Source organism: Phocoena phocoena, chromosome X (genome assembly GCF_963924675.1).
Source record: "Phocoena phocoena chromosome X, mPhoPho1.1, whole genome shotgun sequence".
NCBI lineage: Eukaryota > Metazoa > Chordata > Mammalia > Artiodactyla > Phocoenidae > Phocoena > Phocoena phocoena.
The window spans coordinates 127,911,871-127,939,358 of NC_089240.1; the positions used below are offsets into that span (position 1 = coordinate 127,911,871).

At 57.0% G+C, this 27,488-nt stretch overlaps 2 protein-coding genes across 2 annotated transcripts; one reads left to right on the forward strand and one right to left on the reverse strand.

Moving 5' to 3' along the window:
• The first annotated feature begins 10,474 nt into the window (after nucleotides 1–10,474).
• Nucleotides 10,475–13,602, forward strand: ZFP92 (ZFP92 zinc finger protein). Its single transcript, XM_065900307.1, has 5 exons — nucleotides 10,475–10,507; nucleotides 10,701–10,827; nucleotides 11,891–11,995; nucleotides 12,335–12,429; nucleotides 12,559–13,602. The coding sequence occupies exons 1-5, from the start codon at nucleotides 10,475–10,477 to the stop codon at nucleotides 13,600–13,602; spliced, it is 1,404 nt and encodes a 467-aa protein (XP_065756379.1).
• A 12,062-nt stretch (nucleotides 13,603–25,664) lies between these two features.
• TREX2 (three prime repair exonuclease 2) lies at nucleotides 25,665–26,318 on the reverse strand. Its single transcript, XM_065901316.1, is given in 3 exon segments — nucleotides 25,665–25,804; nucleotides 25,807–25,928; nucleotides 25,930–26,318. Coding segments are annotated over 3 exon segments (651 nt in total).
• Nucleotides 26,319–27,488: the final 1,170 nt, after the last annotated feature.

The following is a 27,488-nucleotide window of genomic DNA, read 5'->3' on the forward strand; positions in this document are numbered from 1 at the left end:
CAGCCCTCAGCTGGCTGCCTCTCGGGGCCTCACAAGGGAGCTGAAGACTAGCATAGAAGGAGATGTCTGATATCCCAACATGGCTGGACGTGGCGAGTGGGCTCCAGCCCTTTGATGACAAAGTTGGGGGTCTTGGGCAATCCCAAGGCTGAGTGGTTCCTTAAACCGTGACCCAGGGCATTAGATGGCAGACCTTCCCAGCCCCCTGGGAAGAAGTTAAAGAAAAAGTGGCCCGAAGTTACTGCTGAAAGGCAAAGGCAATGAGGACGGCAAGGCACCCCAGGAGGACAAAGCGGAGCAAGGGGCAACAAGGAACCAGCAGCCTGTGGTCAACCCGAACCTGGGACCATAAAGAGCAGGGAATTCTGGGAAAATGAGTTGCAGTCTACCCCAGGCGACACGGTACACTTGACAAGTGCTGTCTCCCAGCTGGGGATGCCTCACTGCTTCCTCCACCCCTCCCCGCTGCCCCTCTATGTGCACCTGCAAACATCCACCTTCTGCTTTAGAAGTACACGTGTGCCCTTGGGTCCCTGAGCCCCCCAGCCCTGAGGGCACCTTTGTCCATGGGCTCCAGAGGGCAGGGCTCGGCGAAAGGATCACTGAGGGGAAATTTCTGGGGCCTGACCTCTTGGGGACCCTGCAGGGCAGCACCGCCCTTTAGCAGTGCTGGCAGCCAGCACGAGTTCCTGATGCAGCCCCCATGGCAAGGTTCTCGGCTCCCCCAAGAGCTTGGAATGAGCCAGATGTCTGGAACGCACCAGATGGAGAGACTGGCAGCTCACATGGCAATGATTGAAGTAGCCTCTCCAGCCCAAAGTCTTCAAAAAGACCAGGCTTTGGGGTCTGCAAGACGGCCACTGGAGTGCAGGCTCACAAGCTCCCTCAAGGCCAACCTGAGCCCAGATCCCTGCTCACCCAGAAGCTGCTGGCTCCTTGGGGGGCCTGGCTGCCGGCAGAGTCCCTGGAGCCCCACTCTGGTGAACTTGTCCCCCAAAGCCGAGTGTCACCAGTAGTGTGTGTCTGCAGAGCAAGGCTTAAGCTCCCACACCAAGCCCCTGTGGGGAGCTGTTCAAGGCCAATTCCACAGTGCCCCCCCAAGGGACAGGCACCGAGGTGTCCACCCAAGCAGCCACTCCATAGGGGGGATCTCAGCGGCCATTTGCTAAATACAGTCTCCCCCTCTGCACACAGGGACTGGGCTGGCACCAAGATGGGACTGGAGCCTGGAGGGGGCACCAGCAGTGTCTGCTTGGGCTTCAGGGAGAGCCGTCCACACAGTGAGCTGCCACCCCTTGGCTGCAGAGCCATGGACATAGCCCTGTCTGCTGGAAAGGGCGTGGCAGGGGTTGGAGGGTGCACCACTCTGTGGGCCTCCGCCAGCTGCCTCGGGTCCCAGCAGGGCCAGGAGGGGCTAGAACAACGTGGGCTTGGACTGCGGGCCAGAGACGGAGAAGGAAATGTGAAAGGATGTCAGGGCCTGTGGAGACGTCTCTGGCCACTCCATGTGGGACATGAGTACAGCACCTGAAGCTTTGGGGAATGGAGACAGGGCAGGACATTGGGGACCGGGTCCCCCCCCCAACCAGTCTCCTTGGCCCCCTCAGTTGGAAGGAGTCAGCTGATGTGTTCTTCCTCCAGTTCATGGGGAAGAGGGAAGCCACTGGAAGTCTCAGGCTCCCGTCAGAGAAAGTAATTCAGCCTGAGTGCTCCCACACTCACTCACACGTTCATAGAACCACACACACTCACACACACTCACACAAACCCCACACAGAGTCACACACACATTCACACATATTCACATAAACCATTAACGTGGACCACACACACACACCCACATATACACCACATGTGCGCACACACACACACACGCACACTCACTGAAGCTGTGCCTCGAGACTCCCGGTCCCAGGGCCTCCCCGCCCCTCCTCACAGGCTCCTCTCTCCACTGCCGACCAGGCGCACCCGGCCGGCAGGAGGCACCGACTCCACCTGGGCCTGGACGGGCTGCTCGGGCAGTGGTGTGTGCCCTGCCTCTGACCACAGACCGCAGGCCCTGCTCTCACCATCGGACTGGCTCCCCCTCACACTTCAGTTCCAAGAGACAGGAGGCAAAGACCTGGCCCCCGACCCCATTCTCCTAGGGCCCCGCACCTTAAGCCCCCCCACCGCCAGCTTTCCCCCAGACTTGCCCTGCAGGCATTAGCCGTGACCTTCCAGCCCCCAGCCACCCAGCAGGAGCTTGGGGGCTGGGGCTCCTTTCGAGGCGTGTCGTTGGGAGGCCCTTGTACCACTTGGAATCTTTAGCCGTCACACCTCACTGTGGCCAATGGCAGCGCAAAGGGAATTAGCTGAAGGATGGCAGCTGGGACGAGGTCTCCCTGGAGAGTCTCCCATGGCCTGAGTAAAGCGCCATTGAAGGGTCCACCGTGTCCCTGCGGGGCTGAGGCCGGGGGCGGGGAGTGAGAAGAGGGGCCGGCACACTAACTGATGTCGGCTGAGTGAAATGCGAGCGTAAATTTTCAGTCCTGGGGCTGAAAGGAACACAGTGAGTATCAAACTGAAAGAAGACCAGTGTGGCTGGAGCAGGGAGGGAGAGAGGGAGGGAGGGAGAGCGAGAGCGAGAGCCACACACAGAGCGCCACAGAGAGAGAACACCGCGTACTGAAGCTAGAGAACAAGCCGTGTAGGCCTCATGAGCCTCAGGAAGGGGTTGGTATTTACCTAAGAGTTAGGAACCCACTGAACAGTTTGAAGTCAGAGACGCAAGTGCACTCGTGTGTGTGTGTGTGTGTGTGTGTGTGTGTGTGTGACATGAGCACGTATTTTCAGGTGTTTTCTCTTGCTTCCTTGTGGAAGAATTATGGGGGGCGGGGCACAGAGTGGATGCAGAAAGCCTATCAAGGGGCAGCTGGGGTTGTCCTGGGAGAGATGATGGTGGCCTGAGCAACACTAGTGGCAGCGTCACAGAGTTGAGCCAATAGGGCAGATATAACGAACCTCAAACATGCGAGAACTAAGCAAACACTGGATGATCAGATGTGGAAGGTGAGTGAGGGACATGTCTCTGATTTCTGGCCTGTGACATGGGTGTGTGGGGGCTCCAGTCACTGTGGCTGAGGACTCAGGGAGAGCATAGAAAATCATGAGTTCTATTTTGGACATATGAGTTGGAAACATCAAAGTGGAGATGACAAGAAGCCAGCTGGATATAAGGGGCAAGGGCTCTGAGGAGAGGTTTGGGCTAGGGACAGAAATAGGGTAGCACGGAGAGCTCCCAGAGCCCCCTCTCCCAGCCTCAGGCCCTCACTTCCTCCTTCCATGAAGGTTGCATGCCAAGGCTCTCTAATAATTGCCCAAAGCCACAGGAGTTGCCTTACCCTGGGCTTGTGGCCACATCCCTCCAGTCTCTGCGTTTGTCTTCACGTGGCTTCTCCTCTGTGTCTGTGTCTCTCCTCTCCTATCTCTTATAAGAACACTTGTCATTGGATTTAAGGCTCACCTGGGTCGTCCAGAATGATCTCACGTTGAGATTCTTAATTTCATCACATCTACAAAGAGTTTTTTCCCGGAAAACTCACATTCACAGGTTCTGGGAGTTAGGGCGTGCACATTTCTTTTGAGGGGCTATCGTTCACCCCATTATACCTCTAGAGCCCAGGACCTGGTCTGTCTAGCCAGACTCCTGGCAGGAGGACAAGACTGGGCATCGGAGCCCACAACCAAGGGCCACAGGGGACCTCCCTGCCTCTGCTCCAGGGGAGGGCCCCTGAAGCTGTGCTGCATTTGGCCGCCTGAGAACCCTGCTCCCTGAGGCCAGAAGCACCCTGAGTGGGGATCCCAGCTTCTCCGCTATAAGCCAGGGGCGGGCAGCTGCTGTCCTGGGAGCATCAGCGTGGGGGGGGGGGGGGATTCTCACTGCAGGCCTGCGCTCTCCTGGTCAGGGCCCATTTGAAGCAAAGAGGATGCCTGAGCTCTGGTTGTGTAAGGAAAGGTACCCACCTTGAGCTCAATTCCCAACAGCCAGGGCGGGGACGGACAAGAACACGCCATCCGGCTGTTTTTCGTCGCTGCTTTTCGTCCACAGTGTTTTTCCCATTCCTAACTTTGGGAGGAACTCATCACTGTCAACGGTAGGGATGTGCACAGTCAGCCCTGGATTTCAAGCCCAGTCCTGTGGGAAAATGCGGACCCCAATGCCTACCCTGTGGCCCGGTTTGACAGTCACATGGGGGGACCAAGGGAAAGACCAATGCACCCAGTAGCTCTTCACTACTCCTTCTCCATCTGTCTGCACACCGCTCTTCCCCGACTCCCCTCTCACTGCCCTCACTTTCTTATCTTTGCCTTCCTGACTCAAGTGGGCTGGTCCCTTATTGGGGTGCCATGGCTGGGCCACATGGTGCTGACTACCCCTCAGGGATACCGTGGGTCCCAGATGGAGGGACGGATGGATAGATGGACGTAAAGTAAAGCCCCACAGCCTGAGACGTGGGAGGTGCGCAGCCAACACTGCCCCTCCCCTGTCCCCTTGGGGGACTGCGGTGGACGGACCACTGCGACCCCGAGCCCTCGAAGCAGCCCAGACTGAAAGCGGAAGTGCCCCGGGGTACGCAGTGAGCCAGGCCAGAAACCCCACGGGGCGCGCCGGGGCGGCACGGGCCGTCCCTTCCTCCCGCCGCGCCGCGCATGCTCCGTGCCCCCACCCCACCCCACCCCCGCGCCCCGTTCCCACGCCGCCGCCGCCCCGGCCCCGCCCATGCCTCGGCCCCGCTCGTCAGCGCTGGACTGACGGACTGCCGCTCAGAACGCGCCTCCCGAGCGGCCCCAGCTGCGAGGTCGAGACGCAGCCAGGAGCCCCGCCGCCTCCCGGGGGCGCTGACCCGGAGGGCTTCTTGGAGGTGGCAGCCTTGACCTCGAGCCTGCCCGGAGGCTGGGGCAGGGGGAGGAGGGAAGGACAGCCCAGAGGCCCGCGAGCCGCTCTCGGCAGGTGGCCGAGGGACAACCTAGGAGGTGGCGAGCGTGAGCGCGGAGAGCTGCTGGCCGGCCCTCGGGGCCGCCCCCTTCGCCCGCCGGGGAAGGGCAGCCCGCGTTTCCCAGTTTCTCTCCTCTGACTGCGGTTCGCTGCTGATTCTGGGGCTGGCAGGAGAGCATCCCAACGCCAGGCTGCCTGGTAAGTTTGGATTTCGCGCCTCTGTGTGAGGTCGCAGCACTCCTGCCCAGGGGCACCTGGCGAACCGTCCGCAGGCATGGGCCCTGAGGGTGCCCGGACGTGCGCCTGCGGCTCTCAGGTTTGGGGGTTTGTGCCCCTTGGTGGTGTGGAGTGTTGGCGGGGACGAGCACGCCAGGGGAAGGTACAAGAAGAGGAAGCCAGGGGCCGGACGGAAGGACCGCAAGGGCAAGAGCTGAGCTGGCTGAGCGGGAAAGTGTGCGGGGCTGCCATGCAGGGCCAGCTGTGGCAGCCCTCCCGTCCAACAGACAGCTGCGAAGCACGCCTGCGGGCCAGGCTGTGGGCACTGCAGGTATTTCCTCAGGGAGCAAAACCGCAAAGCCCTGCTCGGGGGTCCAATTCTAGTGGCAGGACACAGGCAATAAAGAGTCAACGTTTCGGGGCTTCCCTGGTGGCGCAGTGGTTGAGGGTCCGCCTGCCGATGCAGGGGACACCAGTTCGTGCCCCGGTGCGGGAAGATCCCACATGCCGCGGAGCGGCTGGGCCCGTGAGCCGTGGCCCCTGAGCCTGCGCGTCCGGAGCCTGTGCTCCGCAACGGGAGAGGCCACAACAGTGAGAGGCCCGCTTACCTCAAAAAAAAAAAAAAGAGAGTCAACGTTTCAAATTAAGAATTACAGAGTACGTTAACCAGGGGGGAAAATGGAGCAAGGGAAGGGAGGTGAGCGGTCGGGCTGCGAGTTTAAGTAGTGTGGTTAGAAGGCAACATTTCCAAAAAACTTGAAGGAGGTGAGAGAGCATTCTGGGCAGAGGGAACAGCCAGTGCAAAGGCAGGAGTGGCCTGGTGCGTGGCCGGAGCAGGGAGAGCAGAAGAGGGCGAGGTCAGGAGATGGACACCCCAGGAAGGGCTGGTAGCAGGTGGCCTCTTTCCGTCCGGGTCAGCCTCTGCCCCCAGAAGGGCAGGGCCTGGAGACACGGGTTTCAGAGTTGCTCCTCAGAGGGCTTTGCTTGGCCGGGCAGCAGGGATGGCCCTGGGCTGACCTGGGGCAGCTCCCAGGCTGGATCTCTGCTCTGGGCTGAGGCTGGGCCGCCCACGGCCTGGGGCCTCCGGCCTTTCCACCAGGTGGGTGGCAGGTGACACAGGTCTCAGAGAATGCTGCGTGGGGCTGAGAGGAGGCAGTTGGGGTCTTGAGGTACCAAACACCAGAGGAAGTTGCAGCAGGAAGGAGGAAGCCCAACCCTAGTGGCCCTGCTTGTCCCTCCTCACAGACGAGAAGGCCCCAATTCCTGATCCGGCCTCAGTGGGATTACTAGATGCCTTTGATGTTGTTTGTTTGTTTGTTTGTTTTCTGTTTTCTTTTTCTGGGGAAATAGCCCCATCTCGTGGTCTTCCAAAGACATCAACGCTGAAGCCCACTGGCTTCTCCCTTTGGGGGCCACGTCGTTTCAGGCTCTCCCCGTTCCCGCCGCCACCTCCGCGTATACTTGGCTTTACTTGGGCTGGGCTCAGCGAGCGGCCTGGGAGTCTGCTCCCCTCCGTGGGGCGGACCGGCGTGGGGGGAGCGCCCAGTTACCCTGGCTCCCGGGGCCTTCCCAGCTTCTTGCCCCAAGTGCTGCTATCTGAGGGACCCTAGCCTGCGTGCCCGGTGTCCTACTTCAGAGAAATCTGAGCGTCAGGGCCTAGAATCATCCTTCAGCTTCTCCTCCGCTCTGGAGGCCCACCGACGTCAAAGGGTCTCAGGAGAAGCCACTCTCCAGTTCCACAAGCTCCTTCCTTCCATTCCTGCTTGGGAGTGTCTCCCTGTTACCACCCCGGGGGAGATCGGGCATTAGGGTGTGTGAGGACAGGGCTTGTCGCGTCTCTTTCCAGGATTTGAAATTACGCTGCCTTTGGGGCGTTAGGTCTCAAGGATAGACACTGCTGTGTGTGAGCGCCTCGCTAGCTGGCGCCACCGATGCGCCTTGTGGTGCTGACCTTGAGCGTTGGTCTCCGTCTACAGGCGAACCCTGCCCATGGCGTTTCTCTCGGCAGTCACAGCTCAAGTTTCTTCTCTCTTGGGGGCTTGCACGGCAGCGTGTCTTGGGATGGGGGATTACAGAATAACACCTCTTCTTTTCAGCTTTTCTGTATTTTTCAAAATGGATGGTGACCTGGCAGTACAGTCGTGATAGAGAAAACACAAGCTTGTGATGTGTTTCAAAACAATTTGATGCTAGTGTAAAACCCCTTGCTATTATCAGTATTCTCCCCTCCCCACACCTTTAGCTGGTGCGGGTCCCCCTGTGACTGGTGGTGTGTCCCAATGAAACATGGCCGGCCTGCGGACAAAAGGATGAACTCTTGACAGCGACGTTAAGTATATTTGCAACTTTGTGCGGCCATCACCACCTTCGACCTCCAAAATATTTTTATCACCCCAAAAAAGAAACCCTGTCCTCATGAAGCAGTCACCCCCCCCCCCACCCCACCCAATCCCAGGCCCTGGCACCCAGATCTGCTCTCTGGATTTACCTAGGACTCTCTGGACATGTCATATGTTTTATAGGATTTAAAGGGTTTTTTTTATAGCGAGCCACAGGACAGTGGCACTCTGGAGAGATGACAGGCAGAAGGAGGGACGGCTGCCACGAGGGATGGCGCATCTGGGTAGGGGTAGCTAGTGTCCTTGGGGTCCCTGGGCAGCGGCCCGTTTGAACAGTTTCGCAGGCTCCGGTGTGTAGGACCTGTCTGGTACCTGGCCCTTAGTGAGTACTCAGTGAGGGCAGCGGCATTCCTGCCACCACTACCTTTATCAGGGTGTCTGGTACCTGGCCACTGAGTGTGAGACCCCGATAAGGAGGGTTTGGGGCGTGGGTTTAGTGGCCCCAGAGAGAGGGGCTTTGATACGGGAGGTGGGTGGTGTGGGAAGCTTCACAGGCTCGGCAAACTGCTTGCGAAGGCCAAGGAGAAAGAGTTTCTAGTCATAACTTCAAAACTAGGTCAAGAAAGCCCTTGTGAAATATTATATTACATCATATAAATAGGATCATGCGGTATGTGGCCCTGTGTGCCCGTGTCCGGCTTTTTTCACTTAGCGTCGTGACACTAGGTTCGTCCACATGGTAGCGTGGATCAGTATTTCATCCCTCTCTGGGGCCGAATAGCATTCCATCGTGTGTCCAGGCCATGGTTTGTCATCTACTCTTCTGTTGATGGACGTTGGGTTGTTTCCACCTTTGGGCGATCAGTTCATTCACATGGGTGGACATTTTTGTGAGAACGCTGTTTTCGATTCTTTTGAGCATATACCCAGGAGTGGTTTACTTACTGAAGGACCACTAGACTATTTTCCCTTTTAATTCTGAACACTGTCAAGCAAACAGACGAGTAGAGAGAATAGTCTAACCAAGCCCGCGTACCCACCTCCCAGGGTTAGCAGTGGCCTCCAGCTCCAGCTTGCCTTATTTGCTTGGGTCCCCCCCACCTCGCGCTCTCACTCTCTCTCTTCCTCCCTCCCTCCCTCTCTTTCCTTCTGTCTTTTGTATTTGCTGAAGCACTTTAAAGTCACTTCACATGCCCTTTTCTCCCCAAATGGTGCGAATGTGTCTCTTGAAAAGGACATTTTCTTCCACGACCCGGTGCCACTATCCATCCAACACATGGGCAGCAGTGGCCCCGCTCTCACCCTCCACTCTCCGCAATGCCTTTGACTCCTCTTTTGTTCACGCCAGCATCTCATCAAAGACTCCCATTGCACTTGGCTGTTGGCCCCTTAACTCTCTTTTCATCCAGAACAATCTCCCTACCCAGCCTCCTCTTTCCCCCATGACACTGATTTGCAGAGGAGACCAGGGAACAGCCCACCTTCTGCATCGGGTGCCTCCCTTGTGGTGCCTTTAACTGGTCTCTCCGTCCCCAAGGTCCTCTGTGAACTGGATGCTGGGTCCCAAGGCTGCATTAGAATCAGGTCAAGCTTTGGCAAGAGCCCTCCTGGGCATCCCCACCAAGGGGACATCCCACTTCTGTCCCACCATTAGGTTCGCTTCCTCTCTTGTGACCAGCAGTAAACGGGGAAGACATCGTGTGGCCGACCCTTCCCCCTCAGGCCTCACCTAATGGTTTTGGCATCCATTCGACCTTAAGAGATTCTTTCTCTCTGATTAGTATAAACTTCTCCATCAGACATGCATTCATTTATTTATTCTGGGCCAGTGTTAACTGACAGCTCATCACAGGTGATAAGGGAATTTGGGGCGATTTAACTTGTTCTGAGGACCCCTTGCCCTCTCTCCTGGGGCAAAAACAGGCCGTGACGCCCACTCCGCCGTCCCCCCGCCACTGCCTGTCTCCTCCGCTCCTCCGCCCGTGACTCCCATGTTGTGGCCGCCAGTTGGGTGGACATATCCTTGGAGCAAACTTTCTTTTGCCCCACTGTCTTCTGGCATTGAGGGCTGGTGTAGAGAAATCTGGTTCTGTCCACTTGGTTGGTGACACGCTCCTCCTGCCTTAGCGTGAGCCCCGGGCAGCCTCACCTTCTGCCCCTCCCACCCCCTCAGCCCGCTCCAATTTTCAGCACCATGACCGCGCAGCTAGGGCCCCTCTCAGGGCCGGGTATGGGCCATGCCATTGGCCAGCTACTCTCTTTATTCACCCCCAGCCTGCAGCTCTCAGCCTGAACGCTACCCCTCCCCCAGCGATGGGGGGGCTCCCTCTTGCACCCCACTAGCTTGGTCTTTCTCTTTCCTTGAGAGCAAGTCTGTTTGCAGGTGAAGGAGGTACGTGTGTTTGGAGTTTTTCTTGTTGTTGTTTTTTTAATTTAATTTTTTTATACAACAGGTTCTTATTAGTTCTCTATTTTATACACAGTAGTGTGTATATCTCAATCCCAAACTCCCAATTCATCCCACCACCATCACCCTCCCCCTGGAGTTTTTCTTTAAGAACCTTGACCTCAGGGGGCAAGGGGGCAGCAGTGGGGCTTCCAGGGATGGCTAGAAAGTCAGGATTGGGGTGCTGGTCACGTGGGAGGAGGGCTGAGAGAGGAAGGAAATGAGAAAAAGGAAAGAAGAAACACACTCCCTTGAAAGCCTGGCTAGGCAGGCTCAGCACGAGGAGACAGAATCCTTGTCTGGTGAAGAGAGGGGACAGAAGCTCAGTTTGAGAAAGTGTTACGGATTGAACTGTGGTCTCCCCCCGCAAAAGATATGCTGAAGTCCTATCCCCCAGCAGCTCTGATTGGGACCCTATCTGGACAAGGTCACACTCAGCGCATGGGCTCAGCTCACACCTGGCTCGCTCCGCATTAGTGTCTCTGCGCCCCTGCGATGGCAGCCATGCTCCTGATGGCCAGACGCAAGGTGAGTGGGGCTCCCTGACTGTGGGCGGCATCTCCCCCAGCAGCCTCTCTCTGCCGCTTCCTCCTGTCCCATCCTCACAGCTATTGCCGAGCTCCCCAGGGCCCCACCCCCACCCCATGTTTAGCTGCTACCAGCTCATCCTGGGGACCACGGAGGTGAATTCCCCTGAAGCCACAGCAATGGGTTGTTTTAGGTGCCGGTATCTTTTGAAGACGTGTCTGTGTACTTCACCAAGACAGAATGGAAGCTTCTGGATCTCAGACAAAGGGTGCTCTACAAGCGAGTGATGCTGGAGAACTACCGCCACTTGGTGTCACTGGGTAAGGACCTCACACACAGCCAGACTCCCACCCTGTGTCTGAACTGTTTATTTCTGAGCTTCTTTGCTAGTTGGTTACTGTGAGTCCAAGAATACATGCATTTCCCCATCAGGTCAGTAATCTATCGATGCCCAACTTTTACCTCAGTAGCAGTGTTTAGCTAAATGGTTTGGGCTTGAAGGTGTTTTAGGTAAATGCGTGGGCCCCCGTCAAACTTCTTTTGATATAAAATCACGAGTTAACTAAATCTCTTCTACCCAAAAGATAGATGCAAATTAGCCTTGAATATTTATATACATTAATGTATACTTATTCCATTTTTACCAAGGTTGCCTTTTACATTCGTTTCATGTTCTAGGGTTTTCAAGCATCTGTTCCTTGCATCAAGCCACAGAGAGCCCAGGACATAGAGGCCCAGGACTTGGAGAAATCGGGAAAGAGCTGGGGCAGGCTCCCCCACTGCGCCCCTGCCTTCGGGGTTGCAGGGGATCCTTTTGTTCTGTTTCTTCTTTTAAACTCTACAGATTCCACCTCAGTCATCTAACCCCACAGAAGGAGACTAGCTTCTTCCCCTTGGTTGTTTTTGACCCTTATCGGGCAGACCTGGGGTTCCCCAGGGAAGTTGTGGATTCCTCAGTGGAGTCTGGCATAAGGAACAGAGACATCTGCTGTGTTTGATGGTGAAACAGGGGGCTTTGGCTTTCGGGACACAGGCAGCCCTTCAGCTCTGTCTGCTTCTTGATACTCCCTGGGGCCTTGCTCCAACCCTCTGTTTGTCCTTCAGGGTCTCCACACTGATCCCCCATTTCCCACAGGCCATCCCGTCCTGCAGGCCAGATAATAACATCATTATCCTCTTGGGCTGAATCACCACCTACTTAAGATTCACCGTGCATGCCTGGCCCCTGTACACTCAGAGCACCTTGCTTCCTTAGAGGGACTCTGCCGTTTCTCTGGACCTTCCCAGTGGCACTTTCTAGAGAGTTCTTCATTCTCTGTTCCTGAAGATATTAATGCTGGACTGAGTCCAGGAGTGACTAACCTGCTTCCTTTCCGTGGACAGGGTTTTCATCCTCCAAGCCTCACCTGGTCTCCCGGCTAGAGCGAGGAGAGGGGCCCTGGGTAGCAGACGTCCACAGGATGGGGACCACCACAGGGATGCAGGCAGGTGAGTGAGGGCCACTTTGTCAGCTTGCCTAAGCCATTGGCGAAGAACAGCAGCTGATGGAGGGTGGCGTGGCCACTTTGGGTGGGACATTCTCTTTCGTGGCAGATTTAAATCTGTCATGGAGTCCCCTGTCTCACACCAGCTCTGGTATTTCTAGCTCGTTGCCATCTCCTCCCCTCTTGCCCTCCTGTCTGCTGACGGTTATCTTGCCTCTTCTCCCTTGTCCTCAACTCCTGGTTCAGCTCTTCTCAGCCTTGGAGTGAGGGTGAGGGTGAAGAACTAACCTAAATAGAGACCCAGGGAGGGAGTGACACTGGTTGGTGCTCTCTGTCTTTACAGGTGACAGGATGAAGAGCAAACCGATCATTTCAAAGCAGAAAAATTGTTCAGAAGAATTCGCAGGGGCTGACCTTCAGGGTGGCAACAAGGGCCAGGTAGCCGGGCAGTCAGAGGAAACGCTTGAGCAGAGACGGAAGCATGCTTATTGTCCACAGGCAGCTTTCAGCAGGGGTGACCCTCCCAGGGAGAAAGGCCAAGGCAGCTCCCCAGGTGAGGAAAGAGAGATACAGAGAAGTAGCTGCAGAGGTAGACAGGGTTTGGTTCTAAGGCAGCAGGGTTCCAAAGGTGCAGAGAAACAGTTCCTGTGTCAGCAGTGTGGAAAATCCTTCAGCCGGAGCTCCAACCTCATCAAGCACCGGATCATCCACAGTGGCGAGAAGCCCTACGAGTGCGGCGAGTGCGGGAAACTCTTCCGGCGCAGCTTCGCGCTCCTGGAGCACCAGCGCATCCACAGCGGCGAGAAGCCCTATGTGTGCGGCGAGTGCGGGAAGACTTTCACACGCAGCTCCAACCTCATCAAGCACCAGATCATCCACAGTGGTGAGAAGCCCTACGAGTGCGGCGAGTGCGGGAAACTCTTCCGGCGCAGCTTCGCGCTCCTGGAGCACCAGCGCATCCACAGCGGCGAGCGGCCCTACACGTGCAGCGTGTGCAGCAAGGCCTTCAGCAGGAGCTCCAACCTCATCGAGCACCAGCGCACACACAGCGGCGAGAAGCCCTACACGTGCAGCCAGTGCCTGAAAGCCTTCAAGGGCATCTCCCAGCTCATTCACCACCAGCGCATCCACAGTGGGGAGAAGCCATTCGAGTGCAAGGAGTGTGGGAAGGCCTTCCGGGGGCGCTCGGGCCTCAGCCAGCACCGGCGGGTGCACAGCGGCGAGAAGCCCTATGAGTGCAGCGAGTGCGGGAAGACCTTCAGCCGGCGATCCAACCTCTTCAAGCACCAGGTGGTGCACAGCGAGGAGAGACCCTACGAGTGTCAAGACTGCAGGAGGGCGTTCCGCAGCGGCTCCGTCCTCCTGGAGCAGCGACGCACCCACGGCAGCCTGCGGCCCAGCGCCTGCGGCCACTGCGGCCAGGCTTCCAAAGGGAAACCGCAGCTCGGCCGGAAGCCAAAAACTCACCGCAGAAGGAAGCTCTCGGAGGGAAGCAACTCAGAAAAGGCGCCGGCCTGCCTGGCCCTCTGGAGAGCCCCTGCGGAGCCCCGCCCCGAAGACGAGAAACTCCGTCCAGACTCCGCCCACGCCACCGCCCCCAGCTCCTTCTGACGGGGTGCACCGTGGGAGGGCTGGCTTTAAAATGAGGCCCACGTTCCCCACCTCATCACCTTCCCTTTGCTCGTTGATGATGCTGCGATTGAAGCACCTAGCGCGCCGCAGGCAGACGGGCCCCTGCGCCCGTGCCAGCTCCTGTGCGGTGCGCACGGGCGTGTGTGTGCCGCCAAGGTGCACGCACATTTGTATTCCACCCTGGAGCCGCTGGAACTGCTCTTGCCCCCTGTGCCTGGGGCCTGAGTGCTGTGGGTGGGAGGGAGCGGGTGCCTTCAATTAGGGAGGAGTGGGGGCCTTCACTTCACCCAAAGACTTGTTAGCGTTTCCAGGTAGAAGACACGAAAAGCACTTTAATCCTTTAATAGCTTAATAGTGGGAGGGACCTGAGGGCATTCAAAATTTGTGGGCTCCACAGCGAGGCTGTGGCTGGACTGTGACATCACCTAAAATTCATCAAGAAATGGTCTGAAAAAGGACTCAGGCAACTGCACGTGCCCGCGTCGGCAGCCCCCGGAGAGTGGCATCTCCTCGGCAGGAAGGCACAGGACAGCTTGCTTCTGGGAGGAGCGGCCCCAGACCCCATCTTCTGGGAGCTCAGGGGATTCTGCCAGATGGCTGGCCTGGGCCCTGCGGAGAGGCTGAGGCCTGGAGACTCTCGGCTTCTCCGCCCCAAGAGAGGAGCCCTTTGGCTCTGGTCCCTCCCAGCTGCCACCAGCTGCCCTGCTGCCTTTGGTCTCCTCCCCGCACCCTGAGCCCCAGAGCTCACCCCACCTGCTGCCTTCAGACCCTGCCTGCAAAGGCCGCACTGGCCTCTCTGCCCCTTCTCTCCACCCTCAGTGCCTAAAGCTCCAAAGTTAGCTGCTCCCCCTGCAGCAGCCGTCCCTCGTGGCTGGTGCCAAATCAGGAGGAAAGCGGCCGACTTAGGAATTTGCACAGAGCGTGCCCAGTGATGGCTCTCTCTCCTCAGCTCTCTTTCATGTGACATTTCTTAAAATATTAGAGGTTCGGTTGCTTTGAATGTTTTTGCCTTCAGGGGTAATGTAAGTCAAAAATAGAGATTTTTGCCATATGGAAGTGTCAGGTAATCACTCCTTAAATGAGAATCTGCCCAGCTCTCTGAGAAGGCCCCTCTTCTCACTCCCCCGCCCCCGGCCTTAGCCCCGTAGGGACACGGTGGACCCTTCAATGGCACTTTACTGCAGGCCATGGGAGACTCTCCAGGGAGACCTCGTGCTGCCGGCGAGGGTGGGGGGGGGCAGCTGCTGGCAGGTTCCACCCTGTCCTGCTCACACTGTCCCCAGAGCTGGGACCAGGAGCTCTGCCACTTGCCATTCTCAGCCCGGCATCCCAGTTGGCTCGCCACCTCCTTCCAGCCCCCTTCACCACCGCCACAGGCTGCCCGAGGGCAGGTGGATGTGATGGAGGCCCCCCACTGGGCCTTTGAGAAGAGCGCACTTTCCCTGCCAGACAGGGGAGGGCCAGACACCATCAGGAGGGTGTGGGAAAGCCTGGAAATACAGGGTTCCTTCTGCACATGCTGCTTGGAGCTCCAACTGCTAGGACAACTCCAGAAGTGAGAGAGACAGGGATAGAGATCGAGGAGTTTTATGTAGATATATTAAAATGACTGTACACACTTGTGACTTACGGAAAGTTCCAGAGTTGTAACTTGCTCTTGTCTCATAGCCTCCTTGTGCCGTGCGTGCCACGTTTTCTTTGAGCCCAGAGCTTGGCACTTAGTAAATACTTGTGAAATGAGTGTTGCCCCCTTAGCACATTGAACTCGGGTTCCAGACCACAGTCGGCTCCAGCCTTACCTTGCGGCAGTGGAAAGTATCTGCAACCTTGGGTTTTCCGATAGAAAAAGAAGTATTAGGAGTGGTGTCTTTGAAATCCACGGTAAGGTAGCTGGGAAGCATGTGTTTATATGAGGTGCCCACAATGTTTGCTCAGCCGGCAGGCTTCAGTAAAGCAGTCCCCACGCAGGGCGGGGGACGGTGCCTGAGGCCTTGTGCTTGGGCTCCGGTGTCTTTTTTGTTCAGCCGGGTCTGCTTAGGATAGGGGCAACAATTGCTACGTGACAGGCCCCGGTAAGAGCATAGATCCGTGCGCACTGCTGCCCATTTCCATCGCTCTAGGAAGTGAACGGTTTCGCTCTTATGGGCCAGTCAGTAACCAACTTTTAATAAACGAGAGTTGTATCTCCCCAGCATAGCATCATCCCGTTGGTTCTACTGGATAAGCTAACTCGATTTTTAATGTGAGTGCCTTTTTTTCACCTTGGACCCACCCAGAGATGACTAGATACTGGGGGCTGGGGTCGTGATGTCCAGTGCTTTCAACAGAAAGTAGACTTGCCGGGAGAGATGCCAGGCACCTGCACTCCGGTCTCGGAGTGCCCTGAAAGGCTCCAAGGTCTCCAAATGCTTACCCGGACACGTGACATTCCTAATAGCAATGCATCTTTGGTTTGTCCCTTCTGCATCTAACCTCACTCCTGATCATTAGATGTTTACTCTGATGCAGGTTTTTTTTTTTTTTGGTTTCTTGTTTGTTTTGTTTTTGTTTTTGTTTTTGCGGTACGCGGGCCCCTCACCGCCGCCGCCTCTCCCGTTGCGGAGCACAGGCTCCGGACACGCAGGCTCAGCGGCCATGGCTCACGGGCCCAGCTGCTCCGCGGCACGTGGGATCTTCCCGGACCGGGGCACGAACCCGTGTCCCCTTCATCGGCAGGCGGACTCTCAACCACTGCGCCACCAGGGAAGCCCCTGATGCAATTCTGAGTATCATTTTCTTTTAAATGTGGTCACCAATCAGGTGTGCAACAGGATGTGAACGGGTGTCGCGTGGGATCAGCCAGAGAGTGTCTGGAGAGGATGCTTGCATTTTTCCCTCTACAGTGCCTTGAAATAGGTCTCCCACCAGGCAGGGTGGGGGACTGTGATGGCGGCCCACACTTGCTTTCTGACGACGACTGGAGTATAAAAGCTGAGACTCTTGGGGGATGTCCTATCTGCTTTCCAGGCCCCCCCCCCCCACCACCACCACAACGTCCCTGGATGCCAGCCCCTTCACACTTCTGGACTGGGCTTCCGCTCCAGAGATGAACTTGCAGGACGCTGGACCAGCCCATAGCACATCATTTGCTCTTTGAAACTTTGGACACTTTTCAAGAGCTGTTTAATTGCCGTGGCGGTATCTTCACGTAACTGTTAAACTGTCCCACCTGAATTCATTTACTTTGGGTGTTGGCCTTGAACGGCACCCTCTGGTGGAGACGGCATCTATTGTGGTTTGAAGTAACGGCTAGCAATTGGGTGAAAGGTCTCAGGAAAGGCCGCTGACCTAGACGTGGGGGGGAAGACGAGAGAGCATGTCTGGGCACCCCTTGGCCCCTGCAAACGGAAGGTGGGAACTCCTTGAAGTGGAGCTGCACGGGGGCCAAGGGCAGCCACCCTGAAACAGCATGGATGGTGTCTTAGGACCTTTGGTTAGATTGCCTGCAAGACTTGCTCTACTTTGTGAAGCTGCCAGGACCGCCCCCGCCCTTCACTCCCTTCCTCAGTGGCGGGACACAGTGGCTTTCAGTTGGGGCTGCTAAGTCTACGCCCAGTTAGGTAGCAAGGGGTAACACGCCGTCTCTGGAGGTCAGGGTAGGACTAAGCAGTAGGTGAACTCTCAGGACAGGAAGAGGTCGAGGGACTTCCAGTGGGTTGGAGTAAAGCACAGGGAGCGTGTGGTGCTTTCAGGAACCCTAGAGGGGCGGAGGGCTTTCTGTAGGGCAGTCGTAGGGTAAAAGGTCATTAGAACCTTTTTTAAATATGAAAGAATTATTCTAAGATCAAGGAGGAAAAAAGTTGACGCGGACGATAACTGCTGGAGTGTGTGAATTTACACACGGATGACCACCAAGTATACACGCTAGAGTCACCTAGACAGCTCTGATGCTCACTGGGTGTTCATCCATGGGAATGAATGGCGGCAGCCCACCACTCATAATGCTTTGACACGAGCAGCCTCAAATGGCACTTTGGGGAACTCCCACTTGCCCTGGGAGTTATGAGGAATATCTGGAAAACTTAGATCGTTTTCTCTTACGCTAGCCTCAGTGTGTGCGTGACTTCACAACACAGGGGCCCTCCGGGATTTGAAGGTTTCTTCATCTTTCTTGACAGCCTTATAGACGTATAATTGGCGGACAAGAAACTGCACATATTTACATTGTACAATTGGATGAGTTTTGACGGGTATCCCCCCATAAAACCATCACAGCAATGAAGACGGGAAACATACGCCCATCACCCTGGAGAGTTGCCTTGTCCCCCGGGTGCGCCCTCCTTCCTGCCCCTTCCTCCCCCCACCCCGTCCCCACAACCACTGCCCTTTCTATCAGTACACATTCGTTTGCCTTTCCTAGAATTCTGTGTTAATGGAATCGTGCACTATGCACTCTTCTCGCCTGGCCTCTTAGTATAATGATTTTGAAGTTCATCCTGAGTACTATTCCATCGTGTGGATGGACCACAACGCCTGTTGATGGACATTTGGGTTGTTTCCAGGTTTTGGCCTTCACAAATAAAGCTGCTGTGAACATTTGTGTGCGAGTTTTTGTCGTCCCCGACACTTGTTTTTGTCCATCTTTTAGATTCTAGGCCTCCTGGTGGGCGTGAAGTGGTATCACGTTGGTTTTGATTTGCATGCATTTCCCTGATGACTTATGATGTTGAGCACCTTTTAGCGTCCTTGTCAGCCACACTCATATCTTCCTGGGCGATGCGTCCGATCAAATCTTTCGCCTCCTCCTCTGTGTCTGTGTCTCCTCTCCCGTCTCCCGTAAGGATATCTGTCATTGGATTTTGGACCCACCCAGCTAATCCAGGAGGACCTCATCTCAAGATTTGTCATATGTCTGCAGGGACCCTTTCTCCAAATAAGGTCACATTCACGGAGTCCAGGTATTAGGACACGGAGGCCCCCATTTAGAGACAGGAACATTCCGAAGCCCAGGGAGCTGGGGAGGGAGGGGGGCAGCGTGTAGGGTCAGAGGCCATGACGAGAAGAGGATATGCCAAGCATCTAGGCCGGGGTTCCAAGTAGCAGGAGCTGTATCATAGCTGACGCTCACTGCCCAGCTGCTATGTGCCCAGCCCTGGGTGCGATCCATCCTCCGGGCACCACTGTACTGTTTCCATTTTGCAGAGGAGGAAACTGAGGTTGACCTGTGAGGTAATTCTTCCGGCCACAGAGTTGGGGAACAGGGTGGGTAGGGGCAGGGCCCAGCACCCAGGCTCTCCCACGGCAAAATCTGCTCACATCACCAAGAGCCGAGGCTCCCCCACGACTGCTGGGTCCCTCTCATCACCACCGTGGGGCCCGGGCCAGGGTAGGCACATGTGAGGGGAAAAGGTTGATTCCTTGCTTTTTCTCCTCTTTCTCCACGAGCAGGATTTCCAGGTTCTCTACCTGACGTGCCCTGGCGGGCAGGTGAGATGCTCCATGTACCCAAGCTGCCAGGGTCAAGGAGTGAGCGAGCAGAGAGCTTCCAGCTTTCCAGCCTCCTCCTGCCTCCCTCCGCCTGGCCCGCTGGCCCATCCTCCCCAGCCGCCGTCACCAGCCATCCTTCTGCGGGTCTGGGCCTCGGGGGCTGCCCGGTCCTCGTGCCCGCACTCCAGGCGGGCTCTTCGCCACGTGGTTTCCAGCCTGGAGCAGCTAAAACAACCAGCCACGCCCTGCCCCCACCCCGCCCCACACCTCGGCCGACACGGATGGGGTCCGCTGACCACTTTGAGTGACGGCCCCGCGCTAGGCCTTTCTAGAGACGATCCATCCCGTCCCGGGAAGGCTTACTGCAGGCTTGCCGAGAGCACTTCCTTTCCCCAGAGCCCCAGTTATGCTAAGCTTGGTGACCGTGAGAAGCGACAATCCACCGTGGGCCTTTGAGAGGCCACGCGCTGAGTGTGCTCAGGACGCCGAGCCCTTCACCGAGCAGGGAGCTGCCCTTGTGAGGGAGAGGCCACGCAACTCATCAGACTTCCGAGTGCCCCCGGGGAGGCGGGTCTGGTGGGGCAGCACCTGAGGGTCCACGGGGCGGCCGAGGGGGGACGTCGTGCAGCCTTCTGCCGGAGCTCCCCCGTCACCGGCCCAACGAGTCCACAGGCTGGAGGCCTCCGAGGGCCTGAGGGCCGGCGCGGGGCTGCAGGAGCCCTGCAGGCCGAGACTGGTAGTGGAGAGACTGGCAAAGCTTCAGCCGAGCTGCTGGAGGGAAACCTTTCTCACCTCCCTTTCCTTAGAGCTCTTAGGTGAGCCACCGCCCCCTTTGTGAATCAGGGAGATGATTTACACGCATCTCAAATGACCACTTGAGATGTATGTAAATCTTTGTAAACCGAAATAAGCCTCCTGCCGGCCTTACAGCCCAGGAAGGCTCTCCTTCAGAGCCCCGGCACCACCCCCTTGAAATGCAAACCTTCAGGAAGGTACCCTAGCTCCCCTCCAGGCCAAGAGAAAGCTTTCATTGTCCTGAGGATAAAGGGCAATTCACCAGCACTGAGGGCCACCCTGATTACCAGGAGAACTTGCCCTGAGCTAGGAGGGGCGATCTCAGGAAGTACCGCCTGGCTGGATAAAAGGCTGAGGTTTCCTTCTGGCCTTGCGATCTCAGGAGCGGCGGCCTGAGGTGGGCGTGGCAGGCAGTTGAGTTTAACGCTTATTCAGTAGTGAAGCTGTTTGCTTTCTTTTCCGCTTTCGTGGAGAGGACTCTGGGTGGGCAGGGTCCACGGGGAGGGGGCCTAAGTGGGAGGACGTGGATCTGAGGTCTGGGGCAAGGACCGACGCCAGGCAGAGCTGGGCCCACGGAGGTGCGGGACCCCGCCCTCCCCTCCTGGCCTCCCTGGGACCGTGGTGACTGTCACAGCTCACCCCTCGTCTACACAGTGGGTGGGCTCACCAAGCTCCGAACCAGAGTGGGTGCCTGAGGCGCAGGCATTGCCAAGCGAACATTCCTGAAATCCCAGGAAAACAAGAACCTCTTAGAAGCTTCCGAACAGAAGGAACCTAAAAGTTGAGAATTATGTTTTATTTGTGGGCATTACTGAGGACTGTAGCCCGGGACACGGGCCTTCAGAGAGCTCTGAGGAACTGTTCCAAAGAGGTAAAGGAGGAGCCACGATATACAGGAAGTTTTGCTTTAAAAAACAAACAAACGAGAAACATGTAGCCTAACATCAAAAGATTACTGCTAATCACAAAAACCAGCCATCTCAAGTTAACGACGTGCTTTTCTGCGTATGGGGAGATGCAAGAGTCTGGGCTCACTGAAATCATTCCCTTGGTATGCATCTTTAACTATCTAGGGTCAGTATCCTGTTTTTCTCCATCCTGAATGCCCCTCAGGACACTCCGTCGGGAGGGGGGCAACTCTGGAAGCTGGAATCTGGAGACATGTGCAGGTCAGGGGCGCTGCAGCCAGTGGGTCCTGTTCCCAGCCACAGCCACTCACCCAGCAGGGAAAAGAGGGTGAGGACGCAGAAACTGCCTAGCACACCACACAGGACGGAGGCCTCAGGAAAGAAGAGGAGATAAAGGCATCAGTGGTGGGCGGTCACTTTGCAAAGTGTGCGGGTCCATCTCCACGGATGAGGTCATTGTGCTGGAGGGTTTCTGTGTCAAGCTGGCTAGGCTACGGTTCTGTGTTCAGTCAAACATCCGTCTAGATGTCACTGTGAAGGGATTTTTTAGGTGAGATTAACAGGGAAATCAGTAGACTTTGAACAAAGCAGATCGCTCTCCATAATGTGGGCGGGCTGCGCGCAGTCAGCTGAAGGCCTTATGACAAAAGAGGAAGGGATTCTGCCTCCAGGTGGCCTTCGGACCACAACTGCATAAGCTGATTCCATACACACACACGCGCGCACACACACGCACACGCACACACACACACGCACATCTATAGATGTCCTACTGGCCCTGTTTTTCAAGACCTCAGCATGTGACCTTCTTTGCAGACCAGGATTCAGAGGTGGTCAAGTACAGAAGAGGTAAGGTGGGCCCTAATCCAATAGGACTGGGCCTTTATAAAAAAGGGAAATTTCTTTCCTATTTGTGGTACTTAGTTACAACTGCCCTAGAAAACTAATGAAGCCCCCCCCCAAAAACCTTAAGCAACACACCCTCAGACCATTATCCAAAACAATTAGAAATACACAATAAAAATGACCACAAAGTCTCAACAACTTGGAAATTAAGACAAACTCTACTATGCAAGCAGTAGATGGGTGAGGAAATGAAAACTGAAATTAGAAAGCATCTCCTAATGCAAAGCAAAGAGGAACATTTAATGGCAAACCTATGGGACGCAGGAAAATCTCATTCAGGGCAGAACCGCAGCCTTTGAGTGCCTTAGTTATTCAAGATGGAAGCTGACAAAGGAGGTTAGTGTTTCTCTTAAGAAATTAGGAAAAAAAGAACCAAAAGTGACCCAAAAGAAGATACACAGATGGGATTCATAAAGATACAAGCTGAAGTCCTGCGCGCACGGTGCCTCATGGCCTGCGGCTCCCCGAGGAAACACGTCTCCAGGCTGCTGCTCCAGGCTTCTGCACGGCCTGGTCCAGATTCTGTCCTCGTCACCTCGTCCCTCTGCCTGGATAGTTCTGTTTTCAATCAGGTATGCTTCTGACCACAGCTTCGTCCCCACTGGCAGACACGGATGTGGCTTGTGAGCCAGTGACGCTTCTTGACGAGGGGCAGGTGGCCGGCCAGGGCGAGCTGGAGCAGCGGAGTTGACTCTTTGGGTCTGGCCCTGACTAGAGCTGCCATGAGCAGAGGTGTACGAGTCTTTGTGTGGACGCATGAATTCATTTCTCTTGGGTAAATAAATGCCCAGGAGTGGAATCATTGGGTCATTATGGTAGGTGCATGTTTAACATCTTAAGGGTCTGTCCCGTCTCCCATCCCCACCAGCACTCAGTATGGCCAGTCTTTTGTATTTTAGCCATTCCAATAGATGTTAAAAGTTCGGGAATTTTGAGAGTTGATTGTTGAACACCGCCATGATTAAAAATTAAATTGTATAACCTTTCATTTAAATTGTATTAAAAAACCAAGGAGATACTCAAAATTCATCATGTCTTATTTCCCGCCTCGTACCCATGTCACAGTGCACCACCCAGAATCTCTTCTCAAGCACATGTTCAATGACGTCACATGAGTAGCCTGAACGTGGCCTGGTGGGAGTATCTACCCCACAGGAATCAGCACAGCCTACAAACCAGGGCAGTAACTACATTGTGAATAGCAAAAAAAAAAAAGAAAGAAAGAAAAAAGAAAGAAAGAAAGAAAAGAAAAAAGGAAAAACTTCCAATATCAAAAACTACTATCCAGGGCTTCCCTGGTGGCGCAGTGGTTGAGAGTCCGCCTGCCGATGCAGGGGACGTGGGTTCGTGCCCCGGTCCGGGAAGATCCCACGTGCCGCGGAGCGGCTGGGCCGGTGAGCCATGGCCGCTGAGCCTGTGCGTCCAGAGCTTGTGCTCCGCAACGAGAGAGGCCACAACCGTGAGAGGCCCGCGTACTGAAAAAAAAAAAAAAAAAAAAAAAAACTACTATCCAGTTCGGCAGAGATTTTGCTCATGTCACCGAGGAACATGCGAGGTTCCGACACACACCTTTGTTGTTTCAGTTTTGTCTTAGATCAGTGAAAATACCAACCAGTGTTTATGTGGGAACCGCACTCAGCCATCAGTTGCAACCGTGGGTCAGGTACAAATACAACAGTTTGTCAAGTCAACTGAAGGGGCTTCGGTGAGACTCAACTGGCCATATGGAATTTAGAAACAGTGTAGCGCATATTTTATTGCAGATTTTATATAAATTGTAGATTTTATTTGTAAACTGTGTGCTTGCATCCTTTATGTCAGTACGGTTTATAATAAACTTACATATGTCTGGATGTATCTGTGCACGTGTGTATAGAGACAGAGACAGAGAAATAAATACACCCCACACACGCGTGCGCACGCATGCACACACACATAAATAGGCTTACGTTTACTTGTCACCATGTATCAGCACATCACAGCTTTCAGACAGCAGGGGGGCAGGTCCCAGCCTGTCTTCTCGGCGCAGAAGGCACACGGCTTGGCCTGGCCAGTCCGAGCACGGGCTTGGGGAGGGCACCTGAGGCCAGGAGAGCGGGGACTGGTGAGGGAGTAGCACCTGGGCCCTCAAAAGGTGAGAGGGCACGAAACCCGAGACCACAGCGGCAGTGGCCACAGATCAGGCCTTCGACCCGCCCACTCGGGCCTGGAGAGGCCCTCTTGGCCTCAACCGCTCATTGAGTCGGTGGTCGGGAGCCTGCCCGGTCAGATAAAGGAAGCGGGCCCTGCCCGGGCACCAGGGGATCTGAGGGGCCCTGGCCGCCTGCATCCTCACGGCGCCCCTCTCTCTTGGTTCCACCTGCCACAGGCTCCTGGACCAAGGCCCCGCCCTGGCCCTCTCCCGGTGGGTGCTCTCCTGGGGCAGGGGGCAGTGCACAAACCACACCCCCAAACTGTTCCCTGTGGCTCTTTCCCTTATGGCGTAGCCGCCCCACCCCTGCCAGCCTGTGTCCTGGCCACACTGCAGCGGCTCTAGTCACTCTGACCCACTCGGTGTTCCCAGACAGCCCGGTTGGCTCAAAGCTCAAGGCTTTGCTCGTGTGAGTCACTCCTGGTCATGGCTGTCCCACCCCACCCCCGCCCCTTCTCACCTGCTCTCTGCGTCCTGGACAGCCCGCCCCTGCCTTGCCCCATCCTTTGGTGACACAGGTGGGGCCCCAGAGGCAGGTTAGCTGGCTCCCCAGCTGAGGCGGCTGCCGAGAAGCTGACCTCGCACAGAGCAGCCTCGCGGCCCTCCTTGGGCTGTGCCACAAGGCACACGGGGCCCAGAACGGGCTCCTTCCAAGCTGTCGCCCTCAATGCGCCAGCCAGCCACCTCTCCTACACGCTCTGGGTCACCTGGAGCGCGGGGCAGCCTGGAGCCCCCGTGGTACCCACCCCTCATGCTTGACGTGTGCCTTTCAGGCCCTTCCCCAGCACCTCCGCCCTCCCCCCAGACCTACCGTATCATTTCACCCTGCTGCCACTCGCAGAGCTGGGACAGGGTCTCCAGGAAAGGAAGGAGTGGGGCTTTGCCCCCGGAGGCCGGGGCTGCAGCTCCCTCTTCCCTCTGTCTCCTCGACACAGATTCGGGCCACACAGATGTCCCTTAGGTCCTGCTCGCTGATTTCTTAGGTCTCTGGGGTGACAAGGCAGGGAAGGGGTGATCATCGATGGCACAGTAGGAGACCAGCCAGGGCAGAGGCCCGTGGCTTGAGGTCCACAGCCCCAGCCTGTCGGCCCCTCGGACCAGGCTGTGAACGCCGACGGCTCCCCGACCAGGCTCACCACAGAGATAGGCCACAAGGGGGCAGCCCTGGGGTGCTCTGCTCGTGCCCCTGGCCTGGCTCCCTCTTGGCCCACTCCGGGCAGGGTGTAGGGAGGAGAGCAAGTGAAAGCCAGCTGGTGAGCGGTGGTCAATGTTTATTTATTTTATTTTTTTTTTCGGTACGCGGGCCTCTCTCTGTTGTGGCCTCTCCCGTTGCGGAGCACAGGCTCCGGACACGCAGGCTCAGCGGCCATGGCTCACGGGCCCAGCCGCTCCGCGGCATGTGGGATCTTCCCGGACCGGGGCACGAACCCGCGTCCCCTGCATCGGCAGGCGGACTCTCAACCACTGCGCCACCAGGGAAGCCCTGTCAATGTTTATTGAAAGACGAGGTGGAGGGTGGGCGCCAGCGGCAGCAACCTCCACCAGGGCACGGGCCGGGGGAGGGGCCGGGAGAAGGCTCTAGGGCTGAGGGGCAGGTTAGGCCAGGGCCAGGGGAAAGCCTGGCAGGCGCACAGGCCCGCCAGGACGGGCAGCAAGGCACTGGCCCGGGTCCAGCTCCAGGCCACACGGCCCGGCTGAACGGCGGAGGCTGGCACTGCCCTGCCACAGGGAGTACGCCTCGTCACCCGGGACAGCAGCGTTACCGAGCCCCTGGCTCAGGCCTTGAGACTCGGGCCGTCGGGTGGCACGTACATGGGCTCGACACGGGCCCAGCTAAGGGCATGCTCGTCAGCCCAGGCGAGCAGCTCGGCGGCGCGGTGCAGAAAAACCATGAGCCGGCTGTGCACGTGGCCCTCGGCTCCGCCTGGACGTAGCGGCGGAAGAGGCTGCCCAGGCTGTAACCCTTGCCGCCCTGGGCCCGGGTGCCATGGCTGTGGGCATGGTCCAGGCCCTGCAGCACCAGCAGCGTACCCAGGCAGCTCCGTGCACAGCAGGGGGAAGTCATAATCGAAGCCGTTGTGCGCCACGAGGCACAAGGGGCCCTCCTGGCAGCTCAGGAAGGCCTGAGGTGTCTGCACCACAGCGCCGTCAAAGCCGGCCTTCGGGCACCTGGCCAGGCCCTCGCTGCTCAGGCCGGTGATCTCGCTGGCCTTGGCAGTGGACGGGCGCTTCGGGCTCATGCAGAGCGTGAGCTCGTCCGGGACCTGGGGCAGCACCGGGGCGTCAGACTCATCGCGCTTGGGGTTCTCCAGCGAGGAGCGGTGGACGGCAAACGGGGAGATCTCGGCGATCTTGGGGTCCACACTGGGGAGCCCGGTGGCTTCCAGGTCCAAGAAGACGAAGGTCTCAGCCTGGGGTCCCTTGGACATGGTGATGTTTTCACAGGGACAGTGAAGCCTACAGCTGCCCAAACAAGAGGCACAAAACCCGAGGGCCAAAGAGATGGGGATGCCTGGAGTTGGCCACCCACAGCCGTGCCCATGGCCGAGGTTCCAACCCTTCTGGGTTCACTTCCTGCCACTTCCCAAGCTGGGACCCAGAGACCAGGCCCTGTTACTTCTGTCCAGGATGAGGTGTCCTAGGGGGCTTGTCACCCCATCCATTGTGTCCTTCAGTCCCTCCCCGACCATCCCCACTTCTACCACCCAGTAAACAGCATAAGGAAGGCCTGATGTGCCCAGACCCCGGCCCAGTATACGGACAGGAAGACTATGCCAGGTCCATGTCACTGGGGACTTGGGGAGATGCAGCCCAAGATGGTCACTGACACACAGCGGCCAGGAGCCTCAGGCACACACCCCTGGGGTCGGCTGCCGGGACGCACACAAGAGGGCACCTGAGAAAGCCCTCGCGGTGATCCCCAGCCTCCCTGGCTTGGCCTGTGCCCTGGCACGCGGGTGCTGGCCCCAACCCGGCCCCCCGCCTGTCTCCGGGCCACCAGCAGCTGCCATGCTGGCTTACCGGGAGCGGGCACTGCTTGGCTTCCTGGGCTGTTGGGCACCCGTCTCCACACAGGCTGCTCCGAGCTGCCTTTAATCTGTGGCCGCGCCCCCCTCCCCCCAGCTGCCTGTCGGGCAACCAGGAGGCCTGAGGCTGCAGGACCTGTGCTGCCAGCTTGCAGCCCCCTCGCTCGCCCACAGCCGCTGGGACACATGCCCCGTGTTTACAGATCGGAAATCCAGCTCCCGGGCCGCAGGCGGGGTCCCAACGATGAGCGAGCAGCGCAGTCCAGGCCGAAGGAACGTGTTGTCACAGGCACGAGGAGGAAGCCCGAGCCCTCCGCTCAGCCCTGCCTCCCAGTGTGACTTAGGTTCAACACCCAGCCCCAGGCTGGGGCATCTCCCACGGGGGCATCTCCAAGGCACAGCTCCCCCAGTCACCAGTGAGCCAGTTGCCCCTCGTGAAGCTGAAGTGAGCTGTAAGGACAGGCCTTGTGGCTCATCTTCCACCAGGAATGGGAGATGGTATCTGTTTCTCGGACATAATGACCCAGAACTTCTCAGGAGCCTTTAGCAGAGGCTGCCAGGGAAGGAACAAGG